General features: G+C 41.9%; 1 protein-coding gene across 1 annotated transcript in view; it reads right to left on the reverse strand.

Annotated features, from left to right (window-relative positions):
• Window positions 1-21,015, reverse strand: part of PTPRQ (protein tyrosine phosphatase receptor type Q) — a 228,069-nt gene that overhangs the window by 136,515 nt on the left and 70,539 nt on the right. Inside the window, exons 22-25 of the mRNA XM_075274511.1 lie at window positions 15,469-15,668; window positions 11,699-11,942; window positions 6,683-6,811; window positions 5,433-5,579 (exon numbers count right to left, since the gene is read on the reverse strand). Coding sequence (XP_075130612.1) covers window positions 5,433-5,579; window positions 6,683-6,811; window positions 11,699-11,942; window positions 15,469-15,668 — 720 coding nt within the window. The remainder of the gene's footprint in view (window positions 1-5,432; window positions 5,580-6,682; window positions 6,812-11,698; window positions 11,943-15,468; window positions 15,669-21,015) is intronic.

Here is a 21,015-nt window from a genome sequence, read left to right on the forward strand (position 1 = left end):
ATATATTCTTTGAATTCCCAGTCAGAAACTGGCACTGTATACCAGTAGTAAAAATTGTGGGTGCACGTAACCCCAATATATTCTTTGAATTACCAGTCAGAAACTGGCACTATATGGCAGTAGCAAGAAATGAGGGTATTTGTAACCCCAATATATTCTTTGAATTCCCAGTCAGAAACTGGCACTGTATACCAGTAGTAAAAATTGTGGGTGCACGTAACCCCAATATATTCTTTGAATTACCAGTCAGAAACTGGCACTATATGGCAGTAGCAAGAAATGAGGGTATTTGTAACCCCAATATATTCTTTGAATTCCCAGTCAGAAACTGGCACTGTATACCAGTAGTAAAAATTGTGGGTGCACGTAACCCCAATATATTCTTTGAATTACCAGTCAGAAACTGGCACTATATGGCAGTAGCAAGAAATGAAGGTATTTGTAACCCCAATATATTCTTTGAATTCCCAGTCAGAAACTGGCACTGTATACCAGTAGTAAAAATTGTGGGTGCACGTAACCCCAATATATTCTTTGAATTCCCAGTCAGACAATGGCACTATATACCAGTAGCAAGAAATGAGGGTATTTATAACCCCAATATATTCTTTGAATTCCCAGTCAGACAATGGCACTGTATACCAGTAGTAAAAATTGTGGGTGCACGTAACCCCAATATATTCTTTGAATTCCCAGTCAGAAACTGGCACTATATGGCAGTAGCAAGAAATGAGGGTATTTATAACCCCAATATATTCTTTGAATTCCCAGTCAGACAATGGCACTGTATACCAGTAGTAAAAATTGTGGGTGCACGTAACCCCAATATATTCTTTGAATTACCAGTCAGAAACTGGCACTATATGGCAGTAGCAAGAAATGAGGGTATTTATAACCCCAATATATTCTTTGAATTCCCAGTCAGAAACTGGCACTGTATACCAGTAGTAAAAATTGTGGGTGCACGTAACCCCAATATATTCTTTGAATTACCAGTCAGAAACTGGCACTATATGGCAGTAGCAAGAAATGAGGGTATTTGTAACCCCAATATATTCTTTGAATTCCCAGTCAGAAACTGGCACTGTATACCAGTAGTAAAAATTGTGGGTGCACGTAACCCCAATATATTCTTTGAATTCCCAGTCAGACAATGGCACTATATACCAGTAGCAAGAAATGAGGGTATTTATAACCCCAATATATTCTTTGAATTCCCAGTCAGACAATGGCACTGTATACCAGTAGTAAAAATTGTGGGTGCACGTAACCCCAATATATTCTTTGAATTCCCAGTCAGAAACTGGCACTATATGGCAGTAGCAAGAAATGAGGGTATTTATAACCCCAATATATTCTTTGAATTCCCAGTCAGACAATGGCACTGTATACCAGTAGTAAAAATTGTGGGTGCACGTAACCCCAATATATTCTTTGAATTACCAGTCAGAAACTGGCACTATATGGCAGTAGCAAGAAATGAGGGTATTTGTATTCCCAATATATTCTTTGAATTCCCAGTCAGACAATGGCACTATATGGCAGTAGCAAGAAATGAGGGTATTTGTAACCCCAATATATTCTTTGAATTCCCAGTCAGAAACTGGCACTGTATACCAGTAGTAAAAATTGTGGGTGCACGTAACCCCAATATATTCTTTGAATTCCCAGTCAGACAATGGCACTATATACCAGTAGCAAGAAATGAGGGTATTTATAACCCCAATATATTCTTTGAATTACCAGTCAGAAACTGGCACTATATGGCAGTAGCAAGAAATGAGGGTATTTATAACCCCAATATATTCTTTGAATTCCCAGTCAGACAATGGCACTGTATACCAGTAGTAAAAATTGTGGGTGCACGTAACCCCAATATATTCTTTGAATTACCAGTCAGAAACTGGCACTATATGGCAGTAGCAAGAAATGAGGGTATTTGTAACCCCAATATAGTCTTTGAATTACCAGTCAGAAACTGGCACTATATGGCAGTAGCAAGAAATGAGGGTATTTGTAACCCCAATATATTCTTTGAATTCCCAGTCAGAAACTGGCACTGTATACCAGTAGTAAAAATTGTGGGTGCACGTAACCCCAATATATTCTTTGAATTCCCAGTCAGACAATGGCACTATATACCAGTAGCAAGAAATGAGGGTATTTATAACCCCAATATATTCTTTGAATTACCAGTCAGAAACTGGCACTATATGGCAGTAGCAAGAAATGAGGGTATTTGTAACCCCAATATATTCTTTGAATTCCCAGTCAGAAACTGGCACTGTATACCAGTAGTAAAAATTGTGGGTGCACGTAACCCCAATATATTCTTTGAATTCCCAGTCAGACAATGGCACTATATACCAGTAGCAAGAAATGAGGGTATTTATAACCCCAATATATTCTTTGAATTCCCAGTCAGACAATGGCACTGTATACCAGTAGTAAAAATTGTGGGTGCACGTAACCCCAATATATTCTTTGAATTCCCAGTCAGACAATGGCACTATATGGCAGTAGCAAAAATAGTGGGTGTATATAGCCCCAATTCTATTGCTAGGGGACTTGCAGGGTATTTCTGGGGTGAAGGTGGGGGGGCACACCGTTGGAACGGGTATCGGGGGTATATATCGGGTATACGGGAATACACTGACAGTGTATTCCATTCAGGATCCTGGGAAAGCTGGGTTGCGGCGATTGAGCCCGTCAGTGCCACGTTACACTGACAAGCTTCTCCCTGGAATTTAGCTCTTACAAGAGCTGTTGTGGTTGTCTTCTCCTTCCTATCCTAGCCTGTCCCTGCCTACCCAGAATCTAAGCCCTAGCTAGCTGGACGGAAACCTCCGTCCTCGGTGAATTGCAAGCTCAGAATGACGCGAACCTGGGCGGCGCTGTTCTTTTAAATTAGAGGTCACATGTTTTCGGCAGCCAATGGGTTTTGCCTACTTTTCTCAACGTCACCGGTGTCGTAGTTCCTGTCCCACCTACCCTGCGCTGTTATTGGAGCAAAAAAGGCGCCAGGGAAGGTGGGAGGGGAATTGAGTAATGGCGCACTTTACCACGCGGTGTTCGATTCGATTCGAACATGCCGAACAGCCTAATATCCGATCGAACATGAGTTCGATAGAACACTGTTCGCTCATCTCTAATCATATGTATTGTTTGGGATTCATATTCCATGAGAAAGGATGGTGAATATACATGTGGTTTGGAGACAGCTAAAAAGAATGTGCAGCTATTGAATATATAGGGAGACTCGACTTTCTGAAACTGCTAACTATACAGTGCTGTGTATACAATGGTGGCAGTGCCGCTTTCTGTATCACTCCATCTAACACTGACTGTGTGTGGGATAATACTTTAGTTTTGAAGTGGTTAAACAATTTACTTTTATAAGTGGTTTTTCCAACATCTTTCTCAGTTACAAATTACATAAAAATGTATCATATAAAATAATGTTAAAATAACATAGTTAAAGATAATGTATCTTTGATTTTTCTTTCTCTATAAAACTCAAAATTACTAAAGTTGTTCAAATGTTTATTCTAGACTAAGGATAGAATATCCTCCATGTGAGTGTGATGCATTAGTATACACTGCCACCATGTGGAAACAATATCAAACTGCATTTGTCTGTTCTTTAGTAACATTGTTAGACATCTATGTTACACACTTGAGGATTTAGATACCATAATTGAATTCATGTTTAGAAGACTAAGTGTATTTATTCTCCATTGTTTATAGGAAACCATCACAACATGTAGGTGTTTACTGAAAACCACACAGTTACAATATATCTTTACCTGCCACAGTTAAAGGGTTTATCCAGTTTCAAAGATTGATGGTCTATCTTTAAGCCGCATATTATATCTGCGAGGGCTGTCACACCCAGGACCCCTTGTGTGGAAAGACGTAAAGCACTCTGCTATCTTTGGCACTCCCAGTGAAATGAATGGAGCCGGTGCGTCTACCATAGAGGTGGAAGTTGAAGCTCCAGGGCCGCATTGCCAAATCTGTAATAGGGCCACCACATACCATGTGCTATCTATAATACTGGAGTCTTTTTATCCTATACCTAGTCCATCGGGCCCCCTGAGGCTCTACTGCCTGTTAGCACTTGAATCCCTGGTAAAACACCCTTGTTCTGTGGGGGTCTCCAGAGTTAAACTCCACCAAACAGTAATCTATCCCCTATCCTATGAACAATTTTTGTTGTATAACGGCTGTAATGTCCAGTCAGCAATGTAATCCACCATTCTTCTAGGCATACCTCCCAACCGTCCCGATTTCCGCGGGACATTCACGATTCCGGTGACATGTCCCGCGATCCCGGTTGGAGGGAGGTATGTCCCGATTTCAACTCAGATCTGCGTCCAGAGGACGCAGATCTGAGTTGAACACATACGTGGCTGAAGCAAGGAGCTGACACAGGTCAGCTCCTTGCTTCACCGCTGAATGCCGCCTACTGGCTTGTAGACGCGATGTGATGACGTCACATCGCGTCTACAACTGTGCGCCAGTGAGAGAGAGAGGCGCACAGAGTGCAGCGGGGGAACGAGGAGAAGGTAAGTGTAATGTTTACACTGAGGTGGAATGTGAAACTGGGGGCAGATGAAGGAGAGGATGGCATGACACTGGGGGCAGAGATGTGGGGACATGAATCTGGGGGCAGAGATGGAGGGAACATGAATCTGGGGGAAGAGATGGAGAGGACATGAATCTGGGGGAAGAGATGGGAGGACATGAATCTGGGGGCAGAGATGTGGGGACATGAATCTGGGGGCAGAGATGGGGACATGAATCTGGGGACAGAGATGGGGGGACATGAAACTGGGGCAGAGATGGGGGGACATGAATCTGGGGGCAGAGATGGAGGGGACATGAATCTGGGGGCAGAGATGGGGGGGACATGAAACTGGGGGCAGAGATGGAGGGGGACATGAAACTGGAGGCAGATGAACGGTGTATATGAAACTGGGGGAGAGATAGAGGGGGGATATATAATTTACGGGTGACTGTTGGAGGATTATACTGTGTGCGGGCACATGAAAAATTAATTAGAATGGGCGGAGTCAACACAAAAGTGGGCGGGGCTAAATTTGCCGCGCCGCTGCCGCACATTTTGTCCCTCTTTTGGTTCTTCAAAAGTTGGGAGGTATGTTCTAGGGCTTCTATCTAGAAGGCTGATCCAGGTCATACGAAATACATTTTACTGTATTCTACCTCCATCTTGCTTATAATGTATACTTATCCATCACAGACTTTAGCATTTAGTATTTCTTCTGCATATTGTGCCATGGTTCACCATGCTGCTCATGGCATCTATCTGCTTTGATAAGATATTTCCTGCATTAGCTATTACAATGCATTGTATATCTCTCACATGTATTTAGGCCAAGATATAAATACTGTAACAGAAATGTTGTTACCTTCAGCTGGAGTGAAAACAGATATGTTGGATCGGGGCCCAACACCTGCACTTGTTTCTCCACTGATATATGCATCATAGGTTGTGAAAGGAGTGAGGTTGGTAAAAGTAAACTTGAGATCCTTTGTGCTGTTATCCAGAATCCGACCTGATGATAAAAGAATTTAGTGTATAAGTATAAAGAATGCTTTATGCCTTACTGTTATGAGCAAAACGCACCACATCAAAGTTCATAAAACCGATATACTGGGGAGGGGGAGCATATGCTAGGGAAGGGGGGCTTGGTGATCCTAATATCTGCAATTCTCCAATTTTCAAAGGATGTGTATTATTCACAGAAATATGTATTACACCCTACTAAAACATGTGGACATCATGGAGGGGATGTCTTGCTTGGCATGCCTTACTTTTAGCAAGAATTGAAAGCTGCTGCAGGAAGAATAGCAAAACCAAGTGACTAGTAGGTAGGCTGGGATTTCAGCAGACAACGTCCCAGAGAACCGTCCTGACAGTCTGTAAAGATTTGTAATACTTTGCAATACCATTCAGCTAACTAAATGTTAAAAAGTATTCAACTTATGACAAATGACCTTGAAAATGACCTCTGAACCTGACAGATTGCAGAATCACTTTGTGCTTTTACCAAAATTCTTTACAAACATATCACATAGTATATACGAATATCAATGTACCCGGCTTGTTCCCAGAATTCTTTGTCTATGTACAGTAAGGCTATTCTTTAGATGTCTTCTCCGTGCTGCTGTTCGGTAGAAATCCCGTTTTTTGTCTGTATGCAAATTAATTCTCTTGCAGCACTGGGGGCGGGCCTCAGAGCTCAAACAGCACTGGGGGCGTCCCCAATATTACAAGAGAAATCTTCAGCGCCGCCATCTTCTTCAGAAACGGGCTCTTCCAGAGCTGGGTTCAAACTTCTAGGCCTCGGGCCTCAGGCAGAGCCGACTGCGCATGCCTGTGGCAACAAGAATAATGGCCTCTTACACAGCAAGTAAACGGCCATTTTCTTGTGGCCTTGTGGTAGGAGAAGAATAGCCTTTCTTAGGGCTATTAATATGTGTGATCGAGCAAAAATGTGATTTTTAATTATATAATCCCTTTAAAGCATGTCTCCAATAATAAAATAGCTTTTCATAAATGAATAGTGCAGAAGAATATAAGAAACATACACTTTAGAACATACAGTATATATGGCAATAGTTATAAAAGCCACAAACATTGGTTATTCTTACTCACCAGTGGGGCCGTACAATTCAACCCTGTAACTAAATTTTCCGGTCACAATAGTTGGAGCATCCCACGTAACAGAGAAGGATCTTGCTGTGATGTTGCCCTTGACGAGATTTTGAGGAGGATCTTCAGGCACTGAAACAATATACACACATTTTTTTATTCTAAAACGTAGCGTTTTTTTTATACAATAGTAAAGATAGGGGATAAGTTGGACATGGCTGGGGCTCCATCCTATGGATTTGTGGTCCGATCCTGTGTATAGGGACACATTGTATTGTGGGAAAACCACCGTTGATATATAATGCAATCACTCTTTATGTATGGCAGTAAAAAAAAATAGACAAAGTTATATGTTGTTTATTTCTGGTTGTGGGTATAATGTTATTTTTTATATGATTTTGAGTTAGAAATTGCTATTAATAGTTATAATACAGGCAATAAAGGGTTCGTCCACAAATAGATATTGATGGCAAATCCTCAAGAAAGGTTATCAATATCAGAAGGGTTGGGTTCTGACACCTGGCACCCTCACTGATCAGCTGATAGCTACACAGTTTACAGATTTAGAAGCAGAAGGGATGGATATAGTGTTGTGTAACATTATATCTAGTTCTAGAATAACCTATCTAAGGCTAAGGCACTATGTAGCAAGGCGCAGCCAAAAAGTGTTGTGGAAAAGACTGCTTCGGAAACACATTGTGGTTTTTTCTGCAGCGCTTTTCACAGGAAGTCAAAATTTTCCTCTGCAGACTTTCTGTTCCTATTATATCTATATGGGAACTGCCAGCATTTCCGTAGGTATAATTTACATGCTGCAGTTTACAAAAATGCAACAATTTTTGAAATTGCAGCATTTCTGCTGTGAATATATTTTCTACAATGTGAAGATTGGATTAGCCAAAATCCTATCCATTTTGCAGGTACTGTGATACGCTGGCCAAAATACCACGTATTTGCAACGTAGGGAGCGGAAAAAAGCTTTTTTTGTAGCAAATTTTGCTGCAGTTTTTGAGCCAAAGCGAGGAGAGGATTGTGCAGAATGTAGAGGTATAAGAGCTTCCTTTATACACAGTCCAGTAACATTAATGTGACCACCTGTCAAAATCCAGAATAACCACCATTGGTAGAGCGAACCGCTGCGAGATGTGCAGGAAGAGAGGGGATGTTGTGATGATGGTCACTGGGATGTTGAGCCATGCCAACTCCAGTGCTGTGGCCAGCTGCACTAGGTTACGCTGTTGAGCATCCATGGCACGAACAACCCGATCGAGGTGGTCCTACAGATTCTCTATTGGGTTCAAGTCCTGGGAATTTGCTGGCCAAGGGAGTACGGTAAACTCATCCTGGTGCTCCTCAAACCATGCATGTACACTGAGAGCTTTATGACATGTCGCATTGTCCAGCTGGTAGATGCCATCATCCTGAGGAAAAACAATTCTCATGTAGGGGTGAACATCGTCCGCAAGGATAGATGCATACTTGTGTTGATCCATCGTGCCTTCCACAATGATAGTACACCCAGATGGCTGATGGCACATGCCTTCTACCATTGGTTATTTAATGTTGACGTCAAAAGTAGGCGGTGGTCACATTAATATGACTGGACTGTGTATTTCCCATTCATTTTGCAACCTCTCTCTTGGCTTTGGCTCAAAAAACCACAGCAAAATCTTCAACAAAAAAAGCTGCTTTTCCACAACATGAGGTCTTAGCCAAAATCAAGTTCCTGTGCATCAGACTGCACAAAACCAAGGAAGGTAACACAGTGAGCAAGTTTTCTACCTACTGGAGATAAAGAAGATAAACCATAATCCCTTTTTACAAAAGTTTGTTAGGGTGGGAGGAGAATCAAAGTATACAGTAACCCTCTAAAATACAAAACAGCGATACAAAAAAGGTTTTTACTGGAGCAGGTTGACAACATAGACCTCAAAGCTACTGTGTTTTAATGGTGAAGAGGAAGTTATGCCAACTGTGGTTTGGAGCCTATCTATAGACTACTGAAAGCAAACTATAGACATTAGTCAGAAAATAAAATGTGGCTACATATAATCTAAAATACTTGAGCAATTTCCAAATACCCTGGATAATAAAAGCTACAGGGAAATTGTATTGGCTTTCTCTAAAAATTGCCAGGTATCAAAAGCATATGTAACATCTGCTGTGCACTAAAGAACAACATGGGGTTAATGCTTCTTCTATTCCCTAATATACTAACCAAGATTCAGAGTCGTCCAAATAAGAGGTCAGTATATAACAGAATAACTACATAAGCAATTCCCAACTTACTAAGGAAATGTATAAATTGACCTCTTCCAAACAAGTAATTTACTTCACTTGCCTTGCAATAGAGTATAAGACTGTCTTGTTGGATGATGTATTGCTTACACTGCACGTTATGAGATCATCACTAATCATATAAAATATATACATACTATCTATCGTCAGCCACATGTCTATTGAAACAAGCATAGGTCAGTTATGTGCACTCCATGCAATTGCACAATTACAATACATATGTTTATAGTAACAAACCATGCTGTGGGGTTTTCTGTAAAAATAGAGGCATAGAATTAAACAGTGAAAGCTAAGAACCTCAGCATTGCATTCCTATAATTCATCCTACTTAAAACTGAAGCTGATAACATTGGACCTGGCAGGATAAGAGTAAATGATGAAGCACTTGTTCACAGCAGAATCACAGACATCCTGAGCAGGCAACAGAAGCTCCTTCTCTTCTGGCACTTCTACTTGTTTTGACTTATAGGGACTTGTTCTTCTGGTGCCAAAAATGCTTTCTGTATTGTACTTTAAGTGCTGCTTTATCAAACCACAGGTTTGGTGAAAAACAACAGCTAGATATTGGGCACTGGATATAAAACAGTAGCATATCACTTTTAATGGGTCCCTTTAATGTGAAAAATATGTCAAAGTTCATAATACAGGAGCCTAAGGCTGATGTCCCATGTGGCGCTAACTGCAGCATTTTACAGTCCTGACAAAGTGGTTGGGACTCTAATACTCACAGGGGAAATGCTGCAATTTCCAAAACCATTGCATTTTTGGAAATTGCAGCATCTCAGTTATACCTATGGGGATGATGGTGGTTTCCATTTAAGTATAATTGAGAAAGAAAGTCCGCAGAGGAAAGCTCTGCAAACGTTCTGTGAAAAGTGCAATCATTTTCTCTGTAGCCTGCTATGTGGGGCCTTAGTCTACAGAGATATTCCTATCATGAAAACAGGGTTGCACGGCCTTTACCTCAACAGCATCTATCTAAAAATCACTTTTGTGGGTTTACGCAAGGTTCACACTAACATCCAGGTCTTTGTCATTGGTGTCTGTGTGGGGACCCAAAAGACAGAGTCCCTGTCTTTAATGAGGTCCACCAGGTTTCCATCCAGTTTCCACTGGTTTCATACTGAAACTGACAGAGAAAATTCCTCCTTGCAGGACCTTTCTCTCTGTTGATTTTAAGGGGAATCTGCAGCGGAGTCTCTTACAGAGACTTGAACACAGATGTCAACCTAGCCTTACTAAAAATAGCCAAGTCTGCCTGATTGATTATTCTTGGAACTCCCATTGAAGTGAATGGAAGGTGATGTGCATATGAAGCCACCGCTACACTACTGGCAGCTGTGAGACAGGAGTCAGGGAACCCCTGTTCTTGAGCCTTATGCAAGTCTCAGAGGTAGTACCGATACATCTTGTACACTTATAGCATATACTGTAAATATGTCACAAATGTTCGATTAAAATAACCCTTTCAGCTAGCCTTGCACACCAGTGAGATAAGGATTGGGAATTAAGATTTAAGATTCCCAATCTTCTTCCCATTCTAAACATATGCATGTTCCATTGAGCTGAACATATATGTGTATGGTGGATTAGGAGAGATAGCTCGGGGATGAACATATGCTTGACCAACAGCAATTTAATATGTATGGTGGCTACACATCTGAAACATTCCAAATCAGGTTTAAGGCTAAGGCCTCACGGACGTGAACGCACTGCAGTTCTTTCCACAGCACTTTTAAGAGAAAGTTCACAGAGTTTTCCTCTGCGGACTTTCTCTTAACATTATATCTACGGGAAAGCCGCCGGCGTTTCCGTAGATATAATTGACATGCTGCGATTTGCAAAGGCACAACAGTTTTGCAAATTGCAGCGTGTCTGCGCTGCGATTTCTTCTGCACAGTGGGCATGGAATTTGCATGAATCCCATCCCCTTTGCTTGCACTGTAAAACGCCATGATTTTTCCCATTTTTTCCCGTTTTCCTTTGTGGGCAAATCGCGGCGTTTATGTCCCGTGGGGCCCCGGCCTTAAGTGCCAAACAATTCTAAAACTGACCACTGTTTTAGTATTGGTGTTTATCTGCAGACCATCAGCTAAATTTGGAAAGGTCTGCTGATAACTTGATGCCTGTTGTGTTTATAAGTGTAAGATTTATAGCTGATGCTACTGGAAAAACCTGAGTCTGAGAATTATCTATTTTTTGATAGAAGGACAGCATTCATTTCACTGTCAGTGAATGGGGACTATTCAAATGTCTGTCATTTTGACACTCCATTGTCAAGGACCATCAAAATATAGTTCATTTCCTATTTTTGGCTGGTTTTATACATCCCACCATACACTGAAATGTATGGGGGATCCATGAAAACAGGTGTCCTGCGGGTTCAAGGCAGTCATGAAAAATTTACTTTTTTCAGAGCTGTTTAGCACATCTTTCATGTAAATCAATTCTTAAGCTACTGTGACTCACCAGGGTTTTGCTAAAAGGAAAAAGTGTCCCTTAACAATCCATATAAACAAAAGCCTGCACTATTTCTGTCAAAAATGGGGACTGATCGTAATGAAACAAAAAGGGGGTTATCTGAAGGCATTAAAAAGTCCACTGAAATATTAAAATCAATGAACTTTCTAATAAACACTTGTTTGTCCAAAATCAAAATAATGGAGTCCCTTCAGGCTTCACAGAATTAAATTCTATGTGAAAATGGAAATATTTACTTACCGGATTCTGGTGTCCTTACAATTGTACTGTCAATGTAGCCTGGTTCGTTGGTAACAGCTGAAACCTCAAATAAGTAAGTTGTGTATGGCCTAAGCTGTCCTACTATATATGTGATTGGTTCATCCCAGATGGCATTAAATGTCCGAGAGGTTATGGTCTGTAATGTAAGCGAAGCTGTAGTTGTAGACTGCCCACGAGTTGAAGAAGGGCTAGTTGTGCTCCATAGAAATGATTCACTTTTTTCCTGAAAAGACAGATTAAATATATATAATAAGCAATATATACAGTGGGGCAAAAAAGTATTTAGTCAGTCACCAATAGTGCAATTTCCACCACTTAAAAAGATGAGAGGCGTCTGTAATTTACATCATAGGTAGACCTCAACTATGAGAGACAAAATGAGAAAACAAATCCAGAAAATCACATTGTCTGATTTTGTAAGAATTTATTTGCAAATTATGGTGGAAAACAAGTATTTGGTCAGTAACAAAATTTCATCTCAATACTTTGTTATATATCCTTTGTTGGCAATGACAGAGGTCAAACGTTTTCTGTAAGTCTTCACAAGGTTGGCACACACTGTTGTTGATATGTTGGCCCATTCCTCCATGCAGATCTCCTCTAGAGCAGTGATGTTTTGGGGCTGTCGCTTGGCAACACGGACTTTCAACTCCCTCCAAAGGTTTTCTATAGGGTTGAGATTTGGAGACTGTCTAGGCCACTCCAGGACCTTGAAATGCTTCTTACAAAGCCACTCCTTCGTTGCCCTGGCGGTGTGCTTTGGATCATTGTCATGTTGAAAGACCCAGCCACGTTTCATCTTCAATGCCCTTGCTGATGGAAGGAGGTTTGCACTCAAAATCTCACGATACATGGCCCCATTCATTCTTTCATGTACCCGGATCAGTCGTCCTGGCCCCTTTGCAGAGAAACAGCCCCAAAGCATGATGTTTCCACCCCCATGCTTTACAGTAGGTATGGTGTTTGATGGATTCAACTCAGTATTCTTTTTCCTCCAAACACGTAAAGTTGTGTTTCTACCAAACAGTTCCAGTTTGGTTTCATCAGACCATAGGACATTCTCCCAATACTCTTCTGGTTCATCCAAATGCTCTCTAGCAAACTTCAGACGGGCCCGGACATGTACTGGCTTAAGCAGTGGGACACGTCTGGCACTGCAGGATCTGAGTCCCTGGCGGCGTAGTGTGTTACTGATGGTAGGCTTTGTTACATTGGTCCCAGCTCTCTGCAGTTCATTCACTAGGTCCCCCCGCGTTGTTCTGGGATTTTTGCTCACTGTTCTCGTGATCATTTTGACCCCACGGGGTGAGATTTTGCGTGGAGCCCAGATCGAGGGAGATTATCAGTGGTGTTGTATGTCTTCCATTTTCTAATTATTGCTCCCACAGTTGATTTCTTCAATCCAAGCTGGTTGCCTATTGCAGATTCAGTCTTCCCAGCCTGGTGCAGGGCTACAATTTTGTTTCTGGTGTCCTTTGACAGCTCTTTGGTCTTCACCATAGTGGAGTTTGGAGTCTGACTGTTTGAGGGTGTGCACAGGTGTCTTTTTATAGTGATAACAAGTTTAAACAGGAGCCATTACTACAGGTAATGAGTGGAGGAAAGAGGAGACTCTTAAAGAAGAAGTTACAGGTCTGTGAGAGCCAGAAATCTTGATTGCTTGTAGGTGACCAAATACTTATTTTCCACCATAATTTGCAAATAAATTCTTACAAAATCAGACAATGTGATTTTCTGGATTTGTTTTCTCATTTTGTCTCTCATAGTTGAGGCCTACCTATGATGTAAATTACAGACGCCTCTCATCTTTTTAAGTGGTGGAACTTGCACTATTGGTGACTGACTGAATACTTTTTTGTCCCACTATATATATATATATATATATATATATATATATATATATATATATATATATATATATATATACACATATATATATAATGTAATATATACGTATAATGTGTAAAATGTGTATATAATGGGTGAAACACTGGTAAACAATATATATAGCTCAAATCTTTTGCCTTTTGTGACTTAAATATATCACTGATGGGGATCTTCACTCATAAATTACTGCATATTTCTACAATTTAATAACAAATGGCTGCTATATCCAGTCTTTTCTCAGTCCTGCATTAAAGAGGTAGTAAAGTTTAGAAAACTTTTTCTAAACGCTGTAATATGAAATTCTGATTTAACAGGGGGTTCCTGTTAAGGATCTCTATCTATTCAGTGGAGAGCACAAGGCATCACTTTGGAGGACCTAAACATTGGCGTTAGAGTGCTGGGGGTGACAGAAGGTGACCCTTTGTGATTAGAGATCAGTGAGTAGTGAAATATTTGAGATTTGATATTCGTTTCAAGTAGCCCCTCAATATTTGACTACTCGATCGAATATTGTATCCCATCACAGTCTGTGGGAAAAAATGCTTGTTTCAGGGGAAACCACTATTCGACTAAAGGAGAGTCACCAAGTCCACGAGTAGCAGGAGGAGAGTGTTTAGGAGGAGTGCTGTGCAATTAAAGCACACGGACCCCATACACTATAACGGGTCAGTGCACTTTAACTGCACAGCGCTTGCAGTTGCGCTGATATTCTATTTGGGGGGTCCTCCTGCGCACTCCTTCCGTATGGGAGGCAAGCACTAATGTGAACTTACTCGTCCTGCAGAACCAGCATTGATTGGCCGAATGCTATTCAGTGTATAGCATTCGGCCAATCAACGCTGGTTCTGCAGCAGGCTCTTCTTTGCTAGTCGGGAGAGCTGGCAGCTTGCGGTTATGTGGGAGCTGACTTTTTCTCATAGGAATGCATTGACCAGCGTTGATTGGCCAAATGCTATACAGTGTACAGCATTCGTCCAATCAACGCTGGTTCTGCCGGAGGCTCGTCTGTGAGAAGGCGGAGTCTAAGATCGGACCACAGCAGTCTCCTTTATGGTCCGATCTTAGACTCTGATGAATAGCATTCGGCCAATCAACACTGGTCAATTCATTCATATGAGAAAAAGTCAGCTCCCACATAACTGAAATCTGCCAGCTCTCCCGACTTGCAAAGAAGAGCCTGCTGCAGAACCAGCGTTGATTTGCCGAATGCTATACACTGTATAGCATTCGGCCAATCAATGCTGGTTCTGAATCGAATCTTTACTGCGAATAGGAGTAGTATTCGAATGAGTACGAGTATTTCTAATACCGTAGTATTCTATTGAATACCTACTCGATCGAATACTACTCGCTCATCTCTATTTGTGATCTGCTTATTGTCACTAATAGATTGTCAAAAACAGAGGGCCCCATGAATTGACGTAAGTGGACAGGGGAAACAACAAATATGCTGTAGTAAATCAATGACTGTAGTATTCCAAAGTCATTGATGTCCTGTAGGGGATAATTATCATTTTATCATGTTGCCTGTGTAGATTTCTTATGTTAAATCCCAGGTGACTCAGTTACTTTGTTATTATGGAAACTCATACAGGGTCCATTCACACTGAGTTTTTTTACGAAGATTTTGATGCTGAATATGCCTCAAAAGCAGCTTCCAAAAAAAGAATAGAATTCTACTGGGAGGCTTTTTTTGGAGGCTGATTTTTTGGCAGATTTAGCATCAAAATCAGCACCAAAAAACTCTGTGTGAATGAACCCACAGGGTAATCTTGGTAATGAAACTTTGGAGACTCCATGACTTCAAGGCTGAATTTTCAGAGCTTTAGAAAGTTTAGTTTTACAAGTGAAGCAGAACTTACAGTGCATTCTGGCAATGCTCCATTCAGAATATCTTCTACTTTTACAGTGGTATCCTTTACTACTACTCCAGTCCTTGCATGCTTAACACTTATCTTGAAGCTAGTAATTTTTCCATGGGGCTGTCGAGGTAAAAACCATGTAAGATTCACTGCGGATGAATTAAGGGCTTCAACAGACAGATTCACAACTTTTCCTGGAGCTGTAAGAAATAAAGTTAACGTAATAGTTATTCATTGTGTCATATAACAAATAAAGTAAGTATATATTGTGCAATACAATGCCATGCAAAAACATCATTCTATTAGGGTCCCTTCTCTTAGGGTCCATTCACATAGAGTTTTTTGGTGCTGATTTTGACGCTGAATCTGCCTCAAAATCAGCCTCCAAAAAAAGCAGCTGATTTTGAGGCGGATTCAGCGTCAAAATCCTTGCCAAAAAACTCCGTGTGATTGGACCCCTTGGTAAAACCTAAAGAAATGACTGACACTTTGTGGGTTTAAAACACCAGTGCAAGTCACTTTACTCTGTGGGTTTTAGACACATCTATAAGATTTGTTTACCTATCATACAATATTCTCACTTTTTTAACCAATTAAGGACACAGGGTAGTTTGTATATTAATGCTCAGTGACTTTCTAATTTTCCTACCCCCTTTTTTCTCTTATGGTGTTCATGGTATGGAATAAATAAAGCAGTTTTTGGATAGTGTGAACTTATATGTACATGGGGATACCTAAAACATTAGTTTATTTTTTTGTTTATATTATGTGCTTTTTAGATTAAAAACTGTGATTTTCAAACTTTTTATTATTTATTTTATATACTTTATTTTTAACTATTTTTTTGTTTTTACTAGAGATGAGCGAACAGTGTTCTATCGAACACATGTTCGATCGGATATCAGGGTGTTCGCCATGTTCGAATCGAATCGAACACCACGTGGTAAAGTGCGCCAAAATTCGATTCCCCTTGAACTTGAACCCTTGTGCACCCTCAGCTCTGCTACATCAGAGCCGAGGGTGCGCTTGAACCCTTGTGCACACTCTGCTTCATCAAGCTAATAGAATGCATTGGCCAGCGCTGATTGGCCAATGCATTCTATTAGCCCGATGAAGTAGAGCTGAATGTGTGTGCTAAGCACACACATTCAGCACTGCTTCATCACGCCAATACAATGCATTAGCCAGTGCTGATTGGCCAGAGTACGGAATTCGGCCAATCAGCGCTGGCTCTGCTGGAGGAGGCGGAGTCTAATGTCGGACCTGAATGGAGACTGGTGTGGAGCGATCTTAGACTCCGCCTCCTCCAGCAGAGCCAGCGCTGATTGGTCGAGTTCCGTACTCTGGCCAATCAGCGCTGGCCAATGCATTCTATTAGCCCGATGAAGTAGAGCTGAATGTGTGTGCTTAGCACACACATTCAGCTCTACTTCATCAGGCTAATAGAATACATTGGCCAATCAGCGCTGGCCAATGCATTCTATTAGCTTGATGAAGCAGAGTGTGCACAAGGGTTCAAGCGCACCCTCGGCTCTGATGTAGCAGAGCTGAGGGTGCACAAGGGTTCAAGTGCACCCTCGGCTCTCCTACATCAGAGCCGAGGGTGCGCTTGAACCCTTGTGCAGCCTCAGCTCTGCTACATCAGAGCCGAGGGTGCGCTTGAACCCTTGTGCACACTCTGCTTCATCAAGCTAATAGAATGCATTGGCCAGCGCTGATTGGCCAGAGTACGGAATTCGGCCAATCAGCGCTGGCTCTGCTGGAGGAGGCGGAGTCTAAGATCGCTCCACACCAGTCTCCATTCAGGTCCGACCTTAGACTCCGCCTCCTCCAGCAGAGCCAGCGCTGATTGGCCGAATTCTGTACTCTGGCCAATCAGCACTGGCTAATGCATTGTATTGGCGTGATGAAGCAGTGCTGAATGTGTGTGCTTAGCACACACATTCAGCTCTACTTCATCGGGCTAATAGAATGCATTGGCCAATCAGCGCTGGCCAATGCATTCTATTAGCGTGAACTGAGTTTGCACAGGGGTTCTAGTGCACCCTCGGCTCTGCTACATCAGATTGCTACATCTGATGTAGCAGTGCCGAGTGTGCATCAGATGTGTAGTTGAGCAAAACTGACTCAGCACTGCTAAGTCTGCATTCGCATAGGAATGCATTGGCCAGCCTTCGGCCAATCAGCGCTGGCTCTGCCGGAGGAGGCGGAGTCTAAGGTCGGACCTGAATGGAGACTGGTGTGGAGCTATCCGTACTCTGGCCAATCAGCACTGGCTAATGCATTGTATTGGCGTGATGAAGCAGTGCTGAATGTGTGTGCTTAGCACACACATTCAGCTCTACTTCATCGGGCTAATAGAATGCATTGGCCAGTGCTGATTGGCCAGAGTACGGAATTCGGCCAATCAGCGCTGGCTCTGCTGGAGGAGGCGGAGTCTAAGATTGCTCCACACCAGTCTCCATTCAGGTCCGACCTTAGACTCCGCCTCCTCCAGCAGAGCCAGCGTTGATTGGCCGAATTCCGTACTCTGGCCAATCAGCACTGGCTAATGCATTGTATTGGCGTGATGAAGCAGTGCTGAATGTGTGTGCTTAGCACACACATTCAGCTCTACTTCATCGGGCTAATAGAATGCATTGGCCAGTGCTGATTGGCCGAATTCCGTACTCTGGCCAATCAGCACTGGCTAATGCATTGTATTGGCGTGATGAAGCAGTGCTGAATGAGTGTGCTTAGCACACACATTCAGCTCTACTTCATCGGGCTAATAGAATGCATTGGCCAATCAGCGCTGGCCAATGCATTCTATTAGCGTGAACTGAGTTTGCACAGGGGTTCTAGTGCACCCTCGGCTCTGCTACATCAGATTGCTACATCTGATGTAGCAGTGCCGAGTGTGCATCAGATGTGTAGTTGAGCAAAACTGACTCAGCACTGCTAAGTCTGCATTCGCATAGGAATGCATTGGCCAGCCTTCGGCCAATCAGCGCTGGCTCTGCCGGAGGAGGCGGAGTCTAAGGTCGGACCTGAATGGAGACTGGTGTGGAGCTATCTTAGACTCCGCCTCCTCCAGCAGAGCCAGCGCTGATTGGTCGAGTTCCGTACTCTGGCCAATCAGCACTGGCCAATGCATTTCTATGGGGAAAAGTTAGCTTGCGAAAATCGCAAACTGACAGGGATTTCCATGAAATAAAGTGACTTTTATGCCCCCAGACATGCTTCCCCTGCTGTCCCAGTGTCATTCCAGGGTGTTGGTATCATTTCCTGGGGTGTCATAGTGGACTTGGTGACCCTCCAGACACGAATTTGGGTTTCCCCCTTAACGAGTTTATGTTCCCCATAGACTATAATGGGGTTCGAAACCCATTCGAACACTCGAACAGTGAGCGGCTGTTCGAATCGAATTTCGAACCTCGAACATTTTAGTGTTTGCTCATCTCTAGTTTTTACCTGTCCCACAACAGGACTTGAACTTGGGATTATCTGATCTCCAGTGCATTGTACTGAAATACATCATATTGCAGCACATCCCACAAAAGCAGTCCTGGCTGCCAAGACAACCCCTTGTACTTCTCAATCTTATCATGGAGGAACCAAGGAGTGGCAGGGGGGAGCCATCTTGCTTCTGGACCCCCCAGATGCCATGAGTTCTATTGATCAGAGCACCCAAGGAGTTACTGCGCCAGACTCAGAGTATTTTCTGACTTTGGCAACTAGTCCTGAGCCTCGGCTGAACACGACGTAATAGTATGGCACAGAGCAGCAAGGGTCTAGATGGTTGCAGTTTTGCAATTTTGCAGCAGCTAACGCATGACAATTACAATATCACAGGTATCTCAGGCCATTTCAGGAGCAGGCCTTTCTACACTGTTTCTGTTCCTCTCGTAGAACTAAACAGGAGTTGTTGAAACAGCATAGCCCAGTGAGTTACTCCTTTTCCAATGCTCCCAATTAACAGATGCAGGATAGTTCTCTGTGCTGTTTATTTACATTCTGTACAAGTCCGCTTGCCTTTTTCTGTAATCCCAGCCACCTCAGGGGGCTATAAAGATGGGTATTTCAGTTTGATCCACGAAGAGCTGAAATGAGAATACCACTTTATGGCTAAGACCCCACGTGGCATCCTGCAGCAATAAAGCGCTGTGGGAAAAACTGCAGCGACAATGTATCGCAGTTGTACCCGCAGCACTTTAGAAAGAAAGTTCGCAGAGGTTTCATGTATTGTAGATAGGGAACCTGTAACAGATTTTGCATTGGGGTCAGAAGCTTCAAGTTAGAATTTGATTTACTGCTTTGAAACATTATAACAGAGATTCACATTAGTATGGAATTTATATAAGCTAAGTACATTAATAATACCCATAGATACTGCCATAGGTTCTTCAATATTGCCAATAGAGTTTTCCTAATTTCTCTAAAACTCAGATTTGCTATGGTTTATATTAAGGCACCATATCTACCACAATTCAAGATTTATTGTTCTTCTTTCTGAGTGCATGGAAGTTACAACTATTCTGGGCAACATGTCATAAAAACACAGATATTTTTTACTTCCACCTCAAGGCTCAGTATTGCTTGGGACATTGATGCCTTGATGTTACAGGATCTGCATCTACTAATGATCCATATTATTCAGGATGTAGTGTACTAAAATTGGAATTGCTCTTAAAGTAAAAACAAGAAACAATTCAATAGAACCAATCCTTTCACACATAATTTGTCAAACTGTAATACCTAAATGGGCAATATACATAAGGAGGAACAATCTGGATCTCTCCTCTGCACACAGATCAACTAGCTAGTTGGCAGATACTTGTTTTCGTGCCCATTGCTTATTTACTCTCCTCGCCATTTCTACCTTCTATGATAAGATAAACAGAAAGTCAGCCTCATAGTCTTCATTTCATAAAATCAATCTTCATTACCTAACATACTAGAAAACCTGGAACGTCACTTTATAGAAGGAGCTAATACACAAGTGATGCTGTGGAGGGTCGAAGCTATAGTAAACACTGGAAGCAGATTCTGGTGATAATATAAATGGGTTTTCTATTAAACAAATCAAAAGAAAAAATAAGATACAATATATAGCCAGCACATGTGGCGCTCAGGCTTTATTCACATCTGTGCAAGGGTTTCCGTTCAGGGGGTCCATTTGAGGACCCCCCAAACGGAAACCTAATCTGCATCAAAAAGCAGTTACCTTAGAAGACCTGCGGACCACATAGACTATAATGGCTTGCAGCACTTTTTTCTCCACATTTTTCATGCGGAGAGGGGAACAGAGCCTGGAGGCTCGTCGTACTTCATACATTGATCTGGCATGATGAAGGTCATTAGACTGAAATGTCCCTGCTTAACATTGGATCAATTTTTCATTTATACCTAAATACCATTTTTTCCATGGCATTTCCTATGTTAACTTCACAATAAATGTATTTGTTTATCACTGAATCAAGAGTGTGCAGCAGATAATTTATTCTTTTTTAGAAGAGCGCTTCTCAACTTGGTTAATTTAAGGTTAATGGTTTGCTTTTAGGACAA

Source organism: Leptodactylus fuscus, chromosome 5 (assembly GCF_031893055.1).
Source record: "Leptodactylus fuscus isolate aLepFus1 chromosome 5, aLepFus1.hap2, whole genome shotgun sequence".
NCBI lineage: Eukaryota > Metazoa > Chordata > Amphibia > Anura > Leptodactylidae > Leptodactylus > Leptodactylus fuscus.